Source organism: Thalassophryne amazonica, chromosome 14, assembly GCF_902500255.1.
Source record: "Thalassophryne amazonica chromosome 14, fThaAma1.1, whole genome shotgun sequence".
Classification (NCBI taxonomy): Eukaryota; Metazoa; Chordata; class Actinopteri; order Batrachoidiformes; family Batrachoididae; genus Thalassophryne; species Thalassophryne amazonica.
The window spans coordinates 41,431,214-41,448,941 of record NC_047116.1 but is presented as its reverse complement, the minus strand read 5'-3'; the positions used below and the strand labels follow the sequence as shown (position 1 = coordinate 41,448,941).

The window sequence follows — 17,728 nt, the reverse complement described above, 5'->3', positions numbered from 1 at the left end:
AAGTCTAAACTTTATTTTTATTCCAGTGGTTTAACATGTATGTCAAATTGTTTGTGACAGCACAAACGGCACAGAACTGTTCAGTTGTAAAGTTTTTATTATTCCTTTACACTTTCCTGTCATTTTAAATCAGTGTGGCTAACAGATGTGCAGAATAAATTCTACATAAAATATTTAAGTCAATATATTTATCTGGTACGGAATTCTGTATGCTATTTTCAAATGATAGATTGAGTTTTGACTTTTTTATTATTTTTATTTTAACCTTGTGGATTAATGCATGTGATGACTTCATGGCTACAGTTATTAGCACAGATTTTTACAACAGTGACTTTTTCTTCAAGCATAAGTATGGTCTGAGTAAAGACAATGATTGACTGACTGTATTTAGAAGCCTGAACAATCATTCCCAAAATCCCCACTTCAAAAAGCTGCAAACATGTACTGGTTGCAGGATAATTTTCCTTTTCTTTTAGCAGAGAAAATGAGCTGCAGTAAAATTACCTTAGTGTTTGTTTCTAATTGGAGCACAAAAGTTGCACATTTCCACAGTAGGCGATTTGCCAGCAGTACTTTCACTTAATAGGCACTTTTTTCCGACATTTAATGAGACCGGTTTCTTTTTAGTGAATATGGTGTCAGACTTTGGTCGTTTGAAATGACTTGACACATTTTGATGGATACAGTGTCATAACTTAAACCTTCAAATTTATAGTACTTTCTGTGGCGAATATACAAGTTTGGAAAACCAAACAAGCCACAAGAGTCCATTTAGAAATATTTGAACTTCAAGCTTTATTATGGAGATGCTTTGAACTGTACAGTATATGTGGAAATGAAACCCCTGGATCTACTGTTTTTGTTTTTGCATCTGTGCCTTTTTATTGTTAGTCCTTTTTAAAGCATTTCCTATATTCATTGTTGTATGTATGTGTTTGTGTGCGTGTATACACACACACATCAGTCAATGCGCTAATGCTACTAATTATACTTGCACATTAATAACACATAAGCTATCATTCTGTTCATCTAATCTTAAGATTTATTTCATCAAATCTTGGTTGCTTGTACTTTTTTGTTGTAGTTGTTGCAAGAAGAAATAGCACCAGTATAAATGATCAGCCTCAGTCAGTCTGTGGTTTCAAGAAAAGAGCTTTTTTTTTTTAATAGATTGTGCTACAACATGTGTATAAGAGTATAAAGTTGAGTGTCAGCTATATGTAATTTTGGTAATTAATTATAAGCCACATTTTTTGAAGATGAAACCACACTTGTGGAAATCATACACCATATACTAATGGTTGTGTCAGCCTTCCTCTGCTATGTTACATAAAGACATCGGTTGTCTTTTCATGTGTGTTATGTCTGATGTCTTACTTTAGATGTCCAACATTTTATATGTAGCACCACGTTAGATTTTGACATTGACGTTGTTCTCCCATGATTCATTTGACAATCAGGGACAGAGAGCACTCACATTTATCATGGAATATTTTGTTTTCCCAATCTGAACATTGCCTATTGAATCTATAGAAAGTATCCTGATGTAAATACACTGTATATTTTTCACACCTTTATGTTGCAAGTAATAATGGCAGATCTGTTTGTAAAAGAGTGACATGGCTTGTGCAAGAGACACGTTAGTGGAAGGAACGTTAATTCAATTAAACATTGAGTTAACCTAATTTGCTGTAGAGCTGTGGTATTACTGATAGATCTGTATAAATTGGCTCTTTATACAAAGCTGTTTTCATGCACTCTTCTTTGTGCATTAAGAGTTGCTTACAGCTGTTGCTAATAAGAAGCCTCACTGACCCACATTTTTGCCCACAATAATGTTGAAATTTAGTCCTACGTGCCAGATTAATCTTTCTAGCAGTTCTTAGTCAGCACATGTCATTTTGTATGTTAAATTAGTTACTTCTTTGGGAAGAGTAGTCTACATTTCCTGAGTATCACTTTAAAAGCACAATGCAGATAATATTAAATTTGGAAATTCAGAACGCTAAAACTGTGTTTTTGTAAAATCACAAATAGTATTTTTTTAACTCCTTCGTAAGGAACTTTTCATTCCAGTGACCTGGCCATAAGTGTCCTTGTATAAGAGAGGGGAAAATTGTGTAAAAAGACATAAATTCTGACTTTTTTTGATTCATGAATATTTTTGAAACATGCACAGGATATCATATGCACTCATTGCTACCCTCATTTCTACAAGATATTATCAAGATCTTTAAGATACTTATGGACATCTCCTGACTTGATTAGTATTTTCCTAATTTTAAACAACCAATTAAGAAGGAAACCCTGCTAGTTCACTGTGGGGTTGAATATTAAGTAAGGTTTATTTGCATGGTCTCTAACTTTGGGTCGAGTGAAACTGTTTTACGAATAATGTGCAGCTTTAATTGCAGCTGATTTCAGTAACCCATAAGAGTTTTACAGTATAGTATGATTTGTAAACAATCTGATTTAATTGTTTTGATTGTTGTGTGTCATGTCATTATAAATAAATGAAAAAAAATTCACCGTATTTTTTTTTTATTATTTTATTTTGAATTGTTTTTGAAACACAAAACCGAAAGTAAAGGATGTGTTGTTTTAAGCTTTCAGAAAAACATGCAGTTTATAAGATGGTATGAGAATTTTAACTTCTTGGAATTATTATTATTATTAATTTGTTTTTGTTTGTTTTTTGTTTGTTTGTTTTTTTGGTTGAGTTTTACTGGTATTACCAAAAACATAAATACAACAAAACAATAAAAGGAAACTGTTGCGGCATCATTCCTGTCAATCAACTCTGAATACTGGCCATCAGACATCATTCATGGTTATAAAATATAAAGTAGTGTAAAAGAAAGTGTATACGTTGCCCACAGTGTGACCTTTGTGAAGAAAATGTTTGCTTCTTTTTCACCAGAATAACCCCCCCCCCCCAACAGTTTTCAAAAACCTGCAAAATGCTGTAACTTGATACTTTGTACAGTATGTTAGTGGAGGGTTCAGCCTGAGACCTATGGCAACTGGGAACGGTTTACACATTGTACAAGATTAGATGTCTTACGTAACCATTAAGCACCAACTTTCCCAATAAAAATGAACATAAAATGATAGTCGGGTCTGCAAGTATTTACAATTTTTGCAGTTTTGCCTCTACACCTCAAAAAGTGCTTGTATAGAAATTCAGCTTCAAGGGGTTTAACAAAATACTGTGTTTTTGGAGTTACAGTCCTTTTTATCGAGTCCCTTCGTTTTCAGAGGCCATAAATAATTAGAATTGGGTTATTGTTATACAGTCACATCTTACTGAAAATTTTGCCCGTTGCATCACCTGTAATCAGAGAAGGATGTATTTTTCTTCTTCTTTAAAGAAGACATGAATTTTCAGCTGCAGTTTGCTAGAAAGCACATGGGAGAATAAAGCCTAGATTTGATCAGTTTTCTTAAATTGGATTGAATCTACAATGAAGCAGTATAACTGCTGTTGTAACAGCATAAACTTGCACTTACCCCAGTTTATCCAGTTACATCCACCCTAACCTGTAACTCCTGTGTTATTATGGGTGTCTTGATGGCCTCCCGCATTAGTTACCTGCCTACTTCAGACAGATTTACCATACAGTACCATATTGTATTAATAATTGATGTAAATGGCATCCATGACAGTGATTGGGAAGTGTTCATGTATCCATCCTCTGACATATCTAAAGAAAACTGACTGTACAAGTGACCACTTGTATTTATATTTAGACCAATTACTCTGAAAGTAGCAGGACTGTATGAAAATGGTTGTAATTCCTAAATGATTTGTGAGATATTTTTGTTAACCTTCAGAACCCTAAGGATATTTTTGGGATTTTACCATACCAAAAAAAATTCCCCTTTTAATGTACTTTCTTTTAATGTAGTGCACGTATTGCATATTAAAATGTTCAGAACAGTCTCAGCTTTCTGAATGTGAAACGTGTCTAACGCTGTCTAGACATATGATCTACTAATAGATATATGATGAAAAGGTGACCAAGAGGCGGGAACGCGACAGTCAGGCTCTTAGGGTTAAAACCCTTGCATTAAAGAGCACATCCCATTTGTTTCCTTTCATGAAGTGGCTACTGTTACGGTACCATATTCTACCACTTTGTACAGCATCCAGTAACAAACCAGAGTGCTGGTATGGCATCCAATTAAAAAACCTGATTATCACAAGGTAAATTGGGTCATCGCAGTGTTGAAGATGCACAAGAGGTAAATGACGAACTTCAAGCTCAAAACGTCTTCAGTTTTACATGAACTGTAACCTCGGGTAGTTTAACAGTGGGCATCGTCCTGATTGCGTACCGTTACCATATCAACAGCAACGGCCTTCATTTCAACTCCACTGTAGTGTTGTGCAGAGGGAAAACTATAGAATACTGTTACAATTCAAATTCTTGTTTTACGTCCTGATGAAGACTGCTAAGTTGAAATGTTTTGGCATACTATTTATTTAATTAATAAATGATGTGCAATTTATTACCAGACTGCGTCACATTTTTTTTATTTTCCTTTTTGTTACCTGATTTTACCCCTATTTTTTATACTACCAGTACTTGCTTTTTTGACCCAATACAGCAATCCTAATTTTCTTAAGTTTTTTCACTTTTGTTATCCACTTTAATTCCTTTAATGTAAAATACAGGTAAATAAAATTGAGTTGCCTAATTAAAAAAAAGGGACTAAATTTCATGAGGTTAAAGAGAGTCTATTTACCTAGAGTTTTTAATAAACTCCTAAAATGTACTTGCGCTTTTCACTAGCAGTTTTATCATTACTCAGCCTTGACGTTAGCAGGTGTTTGCCAAAGCTAACAAAGCCAAGTAGGATCCTTGTGTAAAGGATTAACACACCCTGGAAGGTAACCAGTGCGTTTGAACACAAAATACGTCGAACAGCCGCATGACTTCACATTTACGCCACACGGTTCTCCTCAAACTCTACGGATACAGCACGTTTACCCCTGAAAAGTAAGGATACGCTGTCCTTTTTTTTTAAGCCACAGCCTCAAAAACGTTCTGTGTTTAACCGCCTTGTAAAATGTAAAAACCGCATTTTTTTTCTTGTTTGTAAAACTCCGACCTAAATGCTCATTGTTTAATTAATTAGCGCCAGAAGGAGGCAAAAAGTTCTTTAAACGCTGTTGTTGAGGTTGTAACATCGCTTTTGTTGTTCCAAATAAGTGTCAGGAACTACACCAACACAACCTGATGTCTCGGACTGACTCTGCTTGCGCAGTTTGGGAAGAGGGATAGAAGTGGAATATTTTGCCCTCCTCAGATTTGACCTCCATATTTGAAAGTGTGTGTGTCCAAACATGATGTCTCAGCTGCTTCACAAAATACTTTTGTTATAAATGCTTGACTGTTAAGTTTTTGTTTTTCTGAAATACATGAAAAGTTTTTCGAAGTTTGAACAATACTTCTTTACCTGTAAAACGACTTTCCACATATCCGGAAGTCGTGCGCAGTAACGGAATTCTGACTTGGTCCAGTTCAGGAACAGTTCATCTGTCACTTAACTTACTTTTGGAAACTAAACATTGCAGCTTGCCCTGTTCAGAGAGAAAATAACAGCTTCATCCTTTTATTAATTCAAATAAAATATCAGCCAAGCACACTTTATGTCTCAAGGAAAAGTGGAATGTATGATGGGTGGAAGTAACAAAACATAAGAATCCAGATGATGAAAATTGACGTGAAAGTTAAAAAAATAGAAATAAATTGTCAAAAGCACTAATTCCCAAATTGTGGGCCATGAATTTTATAAAAAAAAAAAGTCTTTACTCTTCAATTTTGTAATAAAGTTTAAAATTTCTCCAAATGTGAGATCAAGTTTAAAATGTAACCAGATGTACAAAACACAAACATACAGTTTAAATTCATTTATCTGACCTAGTTTAAGATGTGTTACATTGTCTCTGCCTGGTGACCAGTGACGTTAACATGGAAAAGTATCTCATCACTGATGGGCAAACGTAGTTGATGGCACTTTCATAGCTGGAAATGGGTTGTCATGATTCATCTTGGCTCATGTAAATGGACTGCATTTATATAGCGCTTTTCCATCTGCATCAGACGTTCAAAGCACTTTACAATTATGCCTCACATTTACCTCAATGTTAGGGTGTTGCCATACAAGGCGCTCACTACACACCGGGAGCAATAGGGGATTAAAGGCCTTGCCCAAGGGCCCTTAGTGATTTTCCAGTCAGGCGGGGATTTGAACCCATGATCTTCTGGACTCAAGTCCAACCACTAGACCATCACCTCCACTAAGCATCTTAGCTCATGTACTGATGAAAATTTCGATTAAGGGTTTGGATTGGTCATAGAATATTTTCCGATTCCAAAGTGGGCTGTGTCATTCTTGCATTTTGGAGTGGCGGATTGAATTAAGTAAAGTAGAATTTTTTAAAACAGTGTGATAAATGACCATTGCTTCAAACTGTTGATCCGTCTGTAATTTCAGAAAAAGGTTGTCATTGGTAGAAGTAACAAAAGTGAATTGATAAATGATGAAAATCTGTGTAAACTGAAAACTTGATCAGTAAAATAGATGTGAAATAAAAGAAACAAAATACCATTCATCATTAACAACACCCAACATTTATCATTTAAAGTAGACTCACCTCTACTCTGATAGACCACCTCCACAACCACTGGCAACAGCAGATGGGTTACAATAACAATAACAATGAGTTATTGTCACTATAACAGCTGACAAGATTGTTTTAAGTTAAGTTTATGATGCAAATATGCAGAATACATATGTTGACCAAATGTTATCAGGGGCTGTTCCAGTGTTTTATAGATGGGGTCTTCAAAGAGGTGCCAAGAGTTGTATGCAAACTGTGACCCAGGTTGGTGTATATCAGTATAATGCACACAAATATCTCCAAAATTGCTTCCTTTTTGGAATTTTAGCATGATTACTCAAATAAAAACTTTTTTCTTTTCTTTTTTCTTTTTTTTTTTATACACAAAAAAGTTGGTCCCGGCTTGCTATAGAAGTCATTAGAAGTTCAGGTAGATTAACAGATTTTGAAAATTTGTTACAAAACAAAATATACAAGAGAAGTAGAAGTAAGTCTTAAACAGTCCTTGAGGACCATCGGTTTGGTGCTTTTGCCTTGATACCGTATAACATGACACCGCTGAGAGTCCATGGCTCCCCCTGGAAAAGATGCCAGCCCATCACAGGTTAGTGCCTCAGCCAAGGCTGGTATCTGTTTATCAGTAGCTGGATGCAGATTAATCTTGTCAAAAGACACAGCCAGGAGGCCTGAAAAGCACAGCTGGTGTTGGACTCTGGTCTGTTGGCTGGTAGTCCAAATCTTTTGCCACAGAGTCACCTTATCTGTGATTAAAAAAAAGTCTTAGGTTATGTCTGGTGATGTGCTGGTGTTACACACCCACTGCTCTACCAGATCTCCTTGGGTCCTGGACAGCAGCCATCTAGGCAGACCAGGTAGATGGTTGCTCAATAAAAAGGTTATAAAAAATAAATAAACTACAGCATCCTGGGATAATCTCTGGTGCCAGTGGACCTTAGGGCCTGTACAAGACTTCCTTTTTCTTCTTTATTACAATATTGGACTGGTTCAGTGAATCTGCATTGGCAAACTTTGCAGGTGTCATCCAACTGTGACTGACTTATTTCCAGCACAGCTGTAAATCATCAGTCACGCTTTTAACACAGCGGCCACCAAGACTCTTCAGTTCAGCAGCGCTTAATGTCGGACTCAATGGAACAGATCTGAAGGTGTCTCTTTGACACACTGGCAAATAACCAAGGCCACAAATCAAATAAAATTACTGAACCAGTGCAGTCTGAGATGGGAAGAGTCAGATACACTGCGTTATGATGCAATAAAATGAACAGCGGTTTGGTATCAACAATGCGTGGCTGTCAAACGCTGAAGGTCGGAGATACCTGGGTCCATGCTAAGACTAAACAGTCACTGTGTAATTATAAAGAAGTGTAGATCTGATGAGTTATTGTTTAAGCAGACTGTGTAGATGTAAAAATACAACTCTGTACATCTGTAGGTCTCCATGGATACCATACCTGTCAGTTGCACCATGCATAGACACAACAAGGGTACTGGGGCAGAACTGTTGAAGGGGGATGTCGACAACAGCAGTGTATATACACACGTCCACGATCTGTTCCATGAAGCTGCACAGGTAGGAAGTTGAGCATTCATGGACCACAGGGCTGGATTTCTTGACAGTCTTTCGCGTCTTCCATCTGCTACTGCCATGAATAGTTTCTGTTGTAGAGCATTTTAAAAAATATCCAGGAAACACCTTTCAAGTCTAGAAGGCTCACAACATAATGTATCGTGTAGGTGTGGATGATGTCATAATAAATGGCAGTCATCACTCTTTAAACTAGTTAGTGGTATGATGCCAGTGATTCTGTGGTCAGGGTTTCCAGCAGTCTAACCAGCCCTGGTGGAAGATCAAACTGTTTGTGTGGGAGCCGGTGCTTTTCGGGACCTGGGATGGCGTCTTCACCACCTGCATGATCAACATCTTTGGTGTAGTTCTGTTCCTGCGTACTGGCTACCTGGTGGTGAGTATACACTCACTGCTCCAAGTCTCAAATGCTGGCTGTCTTGCTCACAAATGACAAGTTCTGTGCGCTCTCACTTTTACACCAAATATCTCAGTCAATTTCGAGCTAAAGTTATTTGTAGCTGTTGAGGCAGAGGGTGGGCGCTGTTCAGAGATCAGAGAACCCATTGGCCAATCAAAGGAGCTGGTTTGGACACCCATGCCCCTGTGATTGGCCCAAGGGTTCTCTGAATATAGCCTGACAACCAGCCCTGAATTGGGCCAGATACTGGCCTCTCTCTCCTAGCCTGTGATTGGTTGGCTGCCGAGATGCTGAAGCGAGCCCATGCGTCAGCCTCACTTTGATGTGGCACGAGCGCTACTCTCCTATTGGTCATTTAGGACTAGGAAATCTCACTCCAAAATGGAGGCCAGTATCCGGTCCAATTCATAGCCGGGCTGGTTGTCGGTCTATGAATAGTGCCCGCCCCCTGCCTCAACAGCTACAAATCACATTGGCACCATATTCGCTGAGGTATTTGCTGCAAATGTGAATGCTTGCGCAACTTGTCATATGAGGCTCGTGGCCTCCGATTCAAGTAGTTGAATTTACCAGCTTGTTTGTGCTACAAAGCTATTTTAAAAAGTATTTGTGAGAAATTATTCAACAGCTGTACAACTGCATGAATGTGTGTGTGTGTGTGTATGTGTATATATATATATCTGGCTGTATGAATGTGTTTGGCACCATATTTAGTGCAACAACTGTAGCAAAACTGTGAGCATTCTGTAACTTTTCCTGTGGCTTCAAATTCTACTGCCACATGTGCTCAGGTGTTTTGTACTAAATATATTTTCATAGATAAGGTTAACTTGCACATACAACCCTTGGCAAAAATTATGGAATCACCGGCCTCGGGGGATGTTCATTCAGTTGTTTAATTTTGTAGAAAAAAAGCAGATCACAGACATGACACAAAACTAAAGTCATTTCAAATGGCAACTTTCTGGCTTTAAGAAACACTATAAGAAATCAGGGGAAAAAATTGTGGCAGTCAGTAATGGTTACTTTTTTAGACCAAGCAGAGGGAAAAAAATATGGAATTACTCAATTCTGAGGAAAAAAATTATGGAATCATGAAAAACAAAAGAACACTCCAACACATCACTAGTATATTGTTGCACCACCTCTGGCTTTTATAACAGCTTGTAGTCTCTGAGGCATGGACTTAATGAGTGACAAACAGTACTCTTCATCAATCTGGCTTCAACTTTCTCTGATTGCTGTTGCCAGATCAGCTTTGCAGGTTGGAGCCTTGTCATGGACCATTTTCTTCAACTTCCACCAAAGATTTTCAATTGGATTAAGATCCGGACTATTTGCAGGCCATGACATTGACCCTGTGTGTCTTTTTGCAAGGAATGTTTTCACAGTTTTTGCTCTATGGCAAGATGCATTATCATCTTGAAAAATGATTTCATCATCCCCAAACATCCTTTCAATTGATGGGATAAGAAAAGTGTCCAAAATATCAACATAAACCTGTGCATTTATTGATGATGTAATGACAGCCATCTCCCCAGAGCCTTTACCTGACATGCAGCCCCATATCATCAATGACTGTGGAAATTTACATGTTCTCTTCAGGCAGTCATCTTCATAAATCTTATTGGAATGGCACCAAACAAAAGTTCCAGCATCATCACCTTGCCCAATGCAGATTCGAGATTCATCACTGAATATGACTTTCATCCAGTCATCCACAGTCCATGATTGCTTTTCCTTAGCCCATTGTAACCTTGTTTTTTTCTGTTTAGGTGTTAATGATGGCTTTCGTTTAGCTTTTCTGTATGTAAATCCCATTTCCTTTAGGCGGTTTCTTACAGTTCGGTCACAGACATTGACTCCAGTTTCCTCCCATTTGTTCCTCATTTGTTTTGTTGTGCATTTTCGATTTTGAGACATATTGCTTTAAGTTTTCTGTCTTGACCCTTTGATGTCTTCCTTGGTCTACCAGTATGTTTGCCTTTAACAACCTTCCCATGTTGTTTGTATTTGGTCCAGAGTTTAGACACAGCTGACTGTGAACAATCAACATCTTTTGCAACACTGTGTGATGATTTGCCCTCTTTTAAGAGTTTGATAATCCTCTCCTTTGTTTCAATTGAAATCTCTCATGTTGGAGCCATGATTCATGTCAGTCCACTTGGTGCAACAGCTCGCCAAGGTGTGATCACTCCTTTTTAGATGCAGACTAACGAGCAGATCTGATTTGATGCAGGTGTTAGTTTTGTGGATGAAAATCTACAGGGTGATTCCATATTTTGTTCCTCAGAATTGAGTGATTCCATATTTTTTTTCCCTCTGCTTGGTCTAAAAAAGTAACCGTTACTGACTTCCACAATTTTTTTTCTTTTTTTTTTGTCATACTAAATTTCACATTTTGTAGTTTTGCAAAATAAATGTTTGTTTGTTTGTTTGGGTTTTTTTTTTTATTATAAAGGCTAGTCTTCATTTGTGGCCCATATTTGGGGAGAAAAAACAAAAGTTGCATGATTACTGCCATGGTCTAGTGCATAGTGTCTGATTATGGGGATGGGGGGGTCTTACCTGTATGCAAAATCCCCTGTGATGGAGTGGCGTCTTGTCTAGGGTGTACCCTGCCTCTCACCCAGTGACTGCTGGATACTTTTCAGCTCCCCCATGACTCTTATTTGGAATAAGTGGGTTTGGAGAATGAATCAATAAATGAAATGAAATTACATTTTTAATATTGGAATTGCAAACAAAGTATAGTATACTATATTGAAACAAATTATGAATACTCAGATATAAAAACTGTCAGATATTCAAGAAAATTGTTTATAGCCTTCTCACAGGAGGTGTAAAATATGTATTACCTCTGTTGGGAAGGTAATGTTTTCAGTGCTGTTTGTCTGTTAGCAGGATTACGCAGAACCTACTGAACAGATTTATTATTTTTTTCTTGAAACTTAGTGGGGTGTGAACCAAGGAGGAAACAATTAACATTTGGACTGGATCCATTAAAGAGGGCGGTTTCTTTTCTCCGTTCTTAATTTCAATTCAGTTTATTTGTATAGCGCCAAATCACAACAATGCTGCCTCAACGGGTTTCACAAGAGTAAGGTCTAACCCCCCCCCCCCAAACACTTCTTAAACATTGCAAGATAGGAAGATTTAGCAGATTTCCTTTGATTTCTCTGAAATTAATGCATAAACAATCTTGAAACAAATCAGGTATTCACATTATGAGACATCTCATAAATTTATCTAATTTGTGCTGATCCCTATAAAGACCTGGATTTTATAACAAACCTTTATAAGTGAGGAAGCCAGTCTCTATGAATATGGTGAAAACATGTTTTAGTCTTGGAGAAGGTATGTGCTGTCTGAGCACTTTTAGTATTGGTAGTTCTATGCAGTAGAAGTCACAGATTGACCTTCAGGGCACTTTTTCCTCCCGATACCATCCAGGGGAACGCGGGTGTGCTGGTCGGGATGCTCCTGGTGTCGATGGTTGTGCTGGTTGCTTTAATAACAGTGATGTCGGGGACTGGAGTGAGTGAACACTGTGGTGTTGGGGATGGAGGAATCTACTCCATGATCTCCACTGTCCTGGGTGGAAGGGTGGGGGGAACCATGGGCCTCCTTTATGTTTTTGGACAGGTGAGTGTTTCGGTAGGAAATACAAATTGGACTTTGCAGGTTGATCATTTTTGACGAACTGCAGGTTCAGTTGTTGTCTCCCTCTCCATGATGTAGTGTGTAGCTGGGGCCATGTACATCACAGGCTTCTCCGAGTCGGTGGCTGAGTTGCTGAGTCTACAGAGCCAGTGGGCTGTTCGTGGAATGTCTGCAGCAGTGCTTCTAGCACTACTTGGAATCAACCTGGCTGGTGTCAAGTGGATTGTGCGCCTTCAGCTCCTGTTGCTGGCCATTCTCGCCATCTCCACTCTGGATTTTGTCATTGGCACCTTCACACACCTGGATCCAGGTATGGATGTACACATGAGATGAGTAGGGTTATTGGTAAATTGGTGTGGGGTTTTATATTCCAGTAAGTGATGATCTGTACCAGTGTTCAGTGTCTTTAGTGAATTTTTAGGAGTGACTTTTGAGAAATTTCATCAGTAAATTAAATTCCTGAAATACCAGCTGAAGGAATAACCACAAAGAATTATAGTCATTTTAAACGCCTTTTTAAAATTTGAGTAAATACCACTCATCAGTAGCTACATTTATGTCTTGCAATGTCGATGAAACTTTTGGGGAAAAAAAAGCATCTTGATCTGGATACCTACCAGAGACTTTTAAAAAAAAAAATGTCTAGACATCATGCTCATTCTGCAGTATTTTTATCCATGGTCTTTTATGAGGAATTGCCTGGGCATTTTTTTATGAATTATTGCAATGATTCACGTAGTCTTGTCTTTTAACTCCATTATGTAAGTAATTCCCTTCGGCTTCTCCCTTGTTTTCACTCGGGATTGCCACAGCAGACTCGAGGTCAATATGTATGTTGATTTGGCACAGGTTTTACACAGGATGCCCTTTCTGACACAACTCCAAGTTACATGGAGAAAGGACAGGGGTGGCCTTGATCCAAGCACCTTCTGCATTAGACCTTTCGCCCTAGAAACAAGCACACTTACCCATTTGGCCACCACCACCCCTGCATCAGTAACTCCACATTAGGTAAGTGACTTCAACAGTTGTATTCTAGTGCATTGAAATTGATATTTTTCACTGTGATCGCTTCATACCGTTAGTTGCCTCCATTATCACCCAGGCAGTGGTTATGGTATTCTGATTTGGAAACATTCAGTAGTTAGCTAATAGGCTGGATGTTCGACTGTCCCCCTCCCCGAACTTGTGCAGTGTGAGAAATTTGTGTTGTTTACATTTACTGTATTCAGTACCTTGAAGAAGATGGCGATACATGTGCCTTATTACTGGCTGGTTAAGCCATTGAGGATGCGGACTGTCATCTGTTTTCTTCTCAGTGATACCTACCAAAATTCTATGTTCTTTCAAGTCTGCCAGGTTTTGTCAAAATCAGATAAAATATATTTTTTAAATTAATCTTGTCGATAACCAGAGAAACAGGAGTGAAAACATAACGTCTTTAGTGTAAATTACTGTATGTTTTTGTTTTTTTGACATTGTAAGTTAAATGTGTTTGCATTTTGTCTAAATGCCAAGAATTAAGGCATGATTAAGGTCACGTGCACTGCGCCATTGATTGTCCCAAAGCCAGATATGTGCTGTCACTGTATTTCCGTCAGTCCAAAGTTGCAGATTTGTCTACATTTGTACAGCATAGTTGCCTTGGACTGTTATACTGTTTGTTTATATTTCATACATTAAAAAAAAATGCATAGCAGTATTTGTTCTACATCAGGGAAAGGAAAATTAAGAAATGTAAGCAATCTCAACAAGGGTGACATTTGTGGTCTGACTGACCATAAAAACAAACACACTTTGTATTGTGTTTTCTGAAGAGACTAAAATGAGGAAAATTGTTTGTTTATTTTTTTTTTTGTTTTTTTTTTAAACCTTGAAAGATGTTGATTATTAAAGTTAATTGCTCCACTGTGTTGGACTCAAATATTTCATTAATTTTCCGCTGTCATCAATCCTGTGAAATGGGTACCTGGAAGGATGAATATGTTGATTAATCCACTAGGTGTCACTGTAGTATTGTCTACATGACGTGATGGCCTCCTAAAACTTTTCAGTATCTTCTGATTCTTTTTTTTGTTTGTTTTGTTTTGTTTCTTTTTGTATGTTGACGTTTTGGCCATTAATTGATGCCCCCCACACACACACACACACACACATACACACACCAAGTTGTGTTGCACCTGTTCTCTTATTTATTGCGTTTTTGTAAAGTTCTGTCATACACTTGCTGTCTTGCCAGTAAGCATACTGTGAGAATTGCGGCTTCATTTTTGGGGGGATGGGGGAGGTATTATTTAATATAAAGAACTATTTTGCTGGTTTTCAGGAAATCTTTCCTCACATTTCCTTTTTGCACTGACACATCCTGTCCACTTTTATAGAGATAAGGATTTCAGAAACAAAGCTCAAATGTACTGGTAAATTTAAGAGATGAACATAATTTGTACTTTGTATTAAAAATAAATTTAAAATTCAGCAGCCACACATGTACATTTTAAAGTAGTTACTAGTGTTTCTTTATAATTTTTTAAGTGTTTGTTTCACACTTGTATGTTGAGTAAGGAATAAATGTGAAGTATTAAAATGATAGACATTTTTTTAACTTGTTAAAGAAAACCTAATAGGAAGGGAAGTTGAAATAAAAAGGATAATGATCACTGGATCAGAGAGTATTCAATATGATGGGATCATTGACCCACAAGGATTCAGTTTTAAAGGTAAACAATGTCTGACAAAACATACCTCAGTGATGCTGGCTAGTATTTACAGGGTTTGGGTTGGGTTTTACCACTTTATGAAACCCAGTTTTATGAAACCGAATACTAAGCAGTTCACCAGTTTGAAGTTCCTGAGGAATTGGGAAATGCACTCCACTGGCTGCTCCAGATTTTTCCAATTACCAGCTGCTGCATGTTGTGGTGACTTAATGTTTGGCAGAGGCCCAATTCATCCCTTCGCCTGCTGAAAGTGCCTGGATGAGTCTGCACTCAGTGACCACCACAGCCCATCCTGGTTATCTGCCACTGCCAAACACGTGTCCACAGTTTGATCATTCTCACTTTTTACAGCTGTTATTGCTGAAGTTCTCCATGGTTTCTCACTGGCATAACAAAGCTTATAGCACCACTTTGGATTATTAGTCTATTTTGAACATACTGATCTTTTCTAGTATAAAATTGAACTCCACCACCCATTTGACCAGAATTGAATTAATTTAACAAATTTCACATAGCTGAGTAGTCAAAAATACCCTAATTATTATTTGCTTTGTTATCTTGTTTCAGTGATTCATGGAGTCCCATTGCTATATATGTATTTAAAAAAGTTTGAAGGCTTTTAACTTAACAGGAAGAGCATTCGAAACTTAAAAAAAAACTTGGCTACTTGGAGTTTTTGGTATTGGTTATCTGAGATATATACACAGTGCCTCCAGAAAGTATTCACAGAGTTGCACTTTTTCCACATTTTTAATGTCACAGCCTTATTCCAAAATGGATGAAATTCTTTTTTTTTTCTCAACATTCTACATGCAATACCCCATAATGACAATGTGAAAAGGTTTTGTTGTGATTTTTGCAGATTTATTAAAAATAAAGAAACTAAGAAATCACATGCATATACAAGGTCTGTCCAAAAAGTATCAGACCTTTTTATTTTTTTCAAAAACCATATGGATTTGAATCACGTGTGATTGCATCAGCCAAGCTTGAACCTTCGTGCGCATGCGTGAGTTTTTTCACGCCTGTCGGTTGCGTCATTCGCCTGTGAGCAGGCTTTGTGTGAGCAGTGGTCCACCCCACTCGTCGGATTTTTATTGCGAATAAATGTCTGAACGATTTGGAGCTTTGCTGCATCAAATTTTTCCAGAAACTGTGAGAGACCTCCAGCTGGACACCATTCGGAAAATTTAGATGGCTTTCAGCGACGATTTTATGGGGATTACACATATTAAGGAGTGCTCCAGCCGGTTTAAAGACCGCCCACAGCATCTGAGAGCGCAGCGCGACAGGCTGACACCCCGCTGAAACAACCAGATCATTTCCAACGTGAAGGCTTTGTTGATCTGGGACGTCGTCTGAAAAGGGCAGAAGGCGTGGACATCAGCACTTTTTCGGCACATTCTACTGTTACAGGAGTTTTTTTTCATGGAAAGAGAAGCGGAGGATTGCACCACCGTGCCTCTCATGGCGCGGGACAAAACCACCTCCGTGTTGGTCTCACAGGACGGCTTTCAGGTGGCTTTCAGACGGCTTCCAGTTGCTTTTCAGTCGTGTGAGTATCCAAGAAATTGTGCATGAGCTGGACATGCCCCAACATGTCCTGTGAGGCTTCATTATGGTGTTGCTTTGCGCCATGCGGCTCCGCCGTGACGCGCGGAATTCTTTCGCACGTCTGTCTCAATGTGCCGAAAAAGTGCTGATGTCCACGTCTTCCGCAATTCCTGTGCTAGTCAGACGACATACCGGATCAAGACAGCGTCCAGTTTAGAAATGAACGGCACATTCCACTGTTACAGGAGTTTTTGTCATGGGAAGAGGAGCGGAGGAATTCCGCGCCTCGCGGCGGAGCCGCATGGCACAAAGCAACGCCGTGATGAAGCCTCACAGGACATGTTGGGGCATGTCCAGCTCATGCACAATTTCTCGGATACTCACACGACTGAAAAGCAACCGGAAGCCATCTGAAAGCTGTCCTGTGAGACCAACACGGAGGTGGTTTTGTCCCGCGCCATGAGCGGCATGGTGGTGCAATCCTCCGCTTCTCTTTCAATGAACAAAACTCCTGTAACAGTAGAATGTGCGGAAAAAGTGCTGATGTCCACGCCTTCTGCCTTTTTTGTGAAAGTCAGACGACGTCCCGGATCAACAAAGCCTTCACGTTGGAAATGATCTGGTTGTTTCAGCGGGGTTTGAGCCTGTAGATCGGCACTCTGAGCGCGGCGCGCTCTCAGCAGCTGTGGGCGGTCTTTAAACCAGCTGGAGCACTCCTTAATCTGTGTAATCCCCATAAAATCGTCACTGAAAGCCATCCAAATGGTGTCCAGCTGGAGGTCTCTCACAGTTTCTGGAAAAATTTGATGCAGCAAAGCTCCAAATCGTTCAGACATTTATTCGCAATAAAAATCCGACGAGAGGGGTGGACCACTGCTCACACAAAGCCTGCTCACAGGCGAATGACGCAACCGACAGGCGTCAAAAAACTCACGCATGCGCATGAAGGTTCAAGCTTGGCTGATGCAATCACACGTGATTAAAATCCATATGGTTTTTGCAAAAAATAAAAAGGTCCGATACTTTTGGACAGACCTCGTAAGCATTCACATCCTTTGCCATAAAGCTCAAAATTGAGCTCAGTTGCATCCTTTTTCCACTGATCATCCTTAAGATGTTTCTACAGCTTACCTGGAGTCCACCTGAAGTAAATCCAG

General features: G+C 38.8%; 1 protein-coding gene across 2 annotated transcripts in view; it reads left to right on the top strand.

Annotated features, from left to right (window-relative positions):
* The first annotated feature begins 8,049 nt into the window (after positions 1-8,049).
* The window catches only part of slc12a8 (solute carrier family 12 member 8), a 33,716-nt gene continuing 24,037 nt past the window's right edge, over positions 8,050-17,728 (top strand). For both annotated transcript variants that reach the window (XM_034186220.1, XM_034186219.1), the window contains exons 1-4: positions 8,050-8,222; positions 8,467-8,613; positions 12,091-12,282; positions 12,379-12,610. In XM_034186220.1, coding sequence (XP_034042111.1) covers positions 8,091-8,222; positions 8,467-8,613; positions 12,091-12,282; positions 12,379-12,610 — 703 coding nt within the window. In that variant the 5' untranslated portion in view covers positions 8,050-8,090. The remainder of the gene's footprint in view (positions 8,223-8,466; positions 8,614-12,090; positions 12,283-12,378; positions 12,611-17,728) is intronic.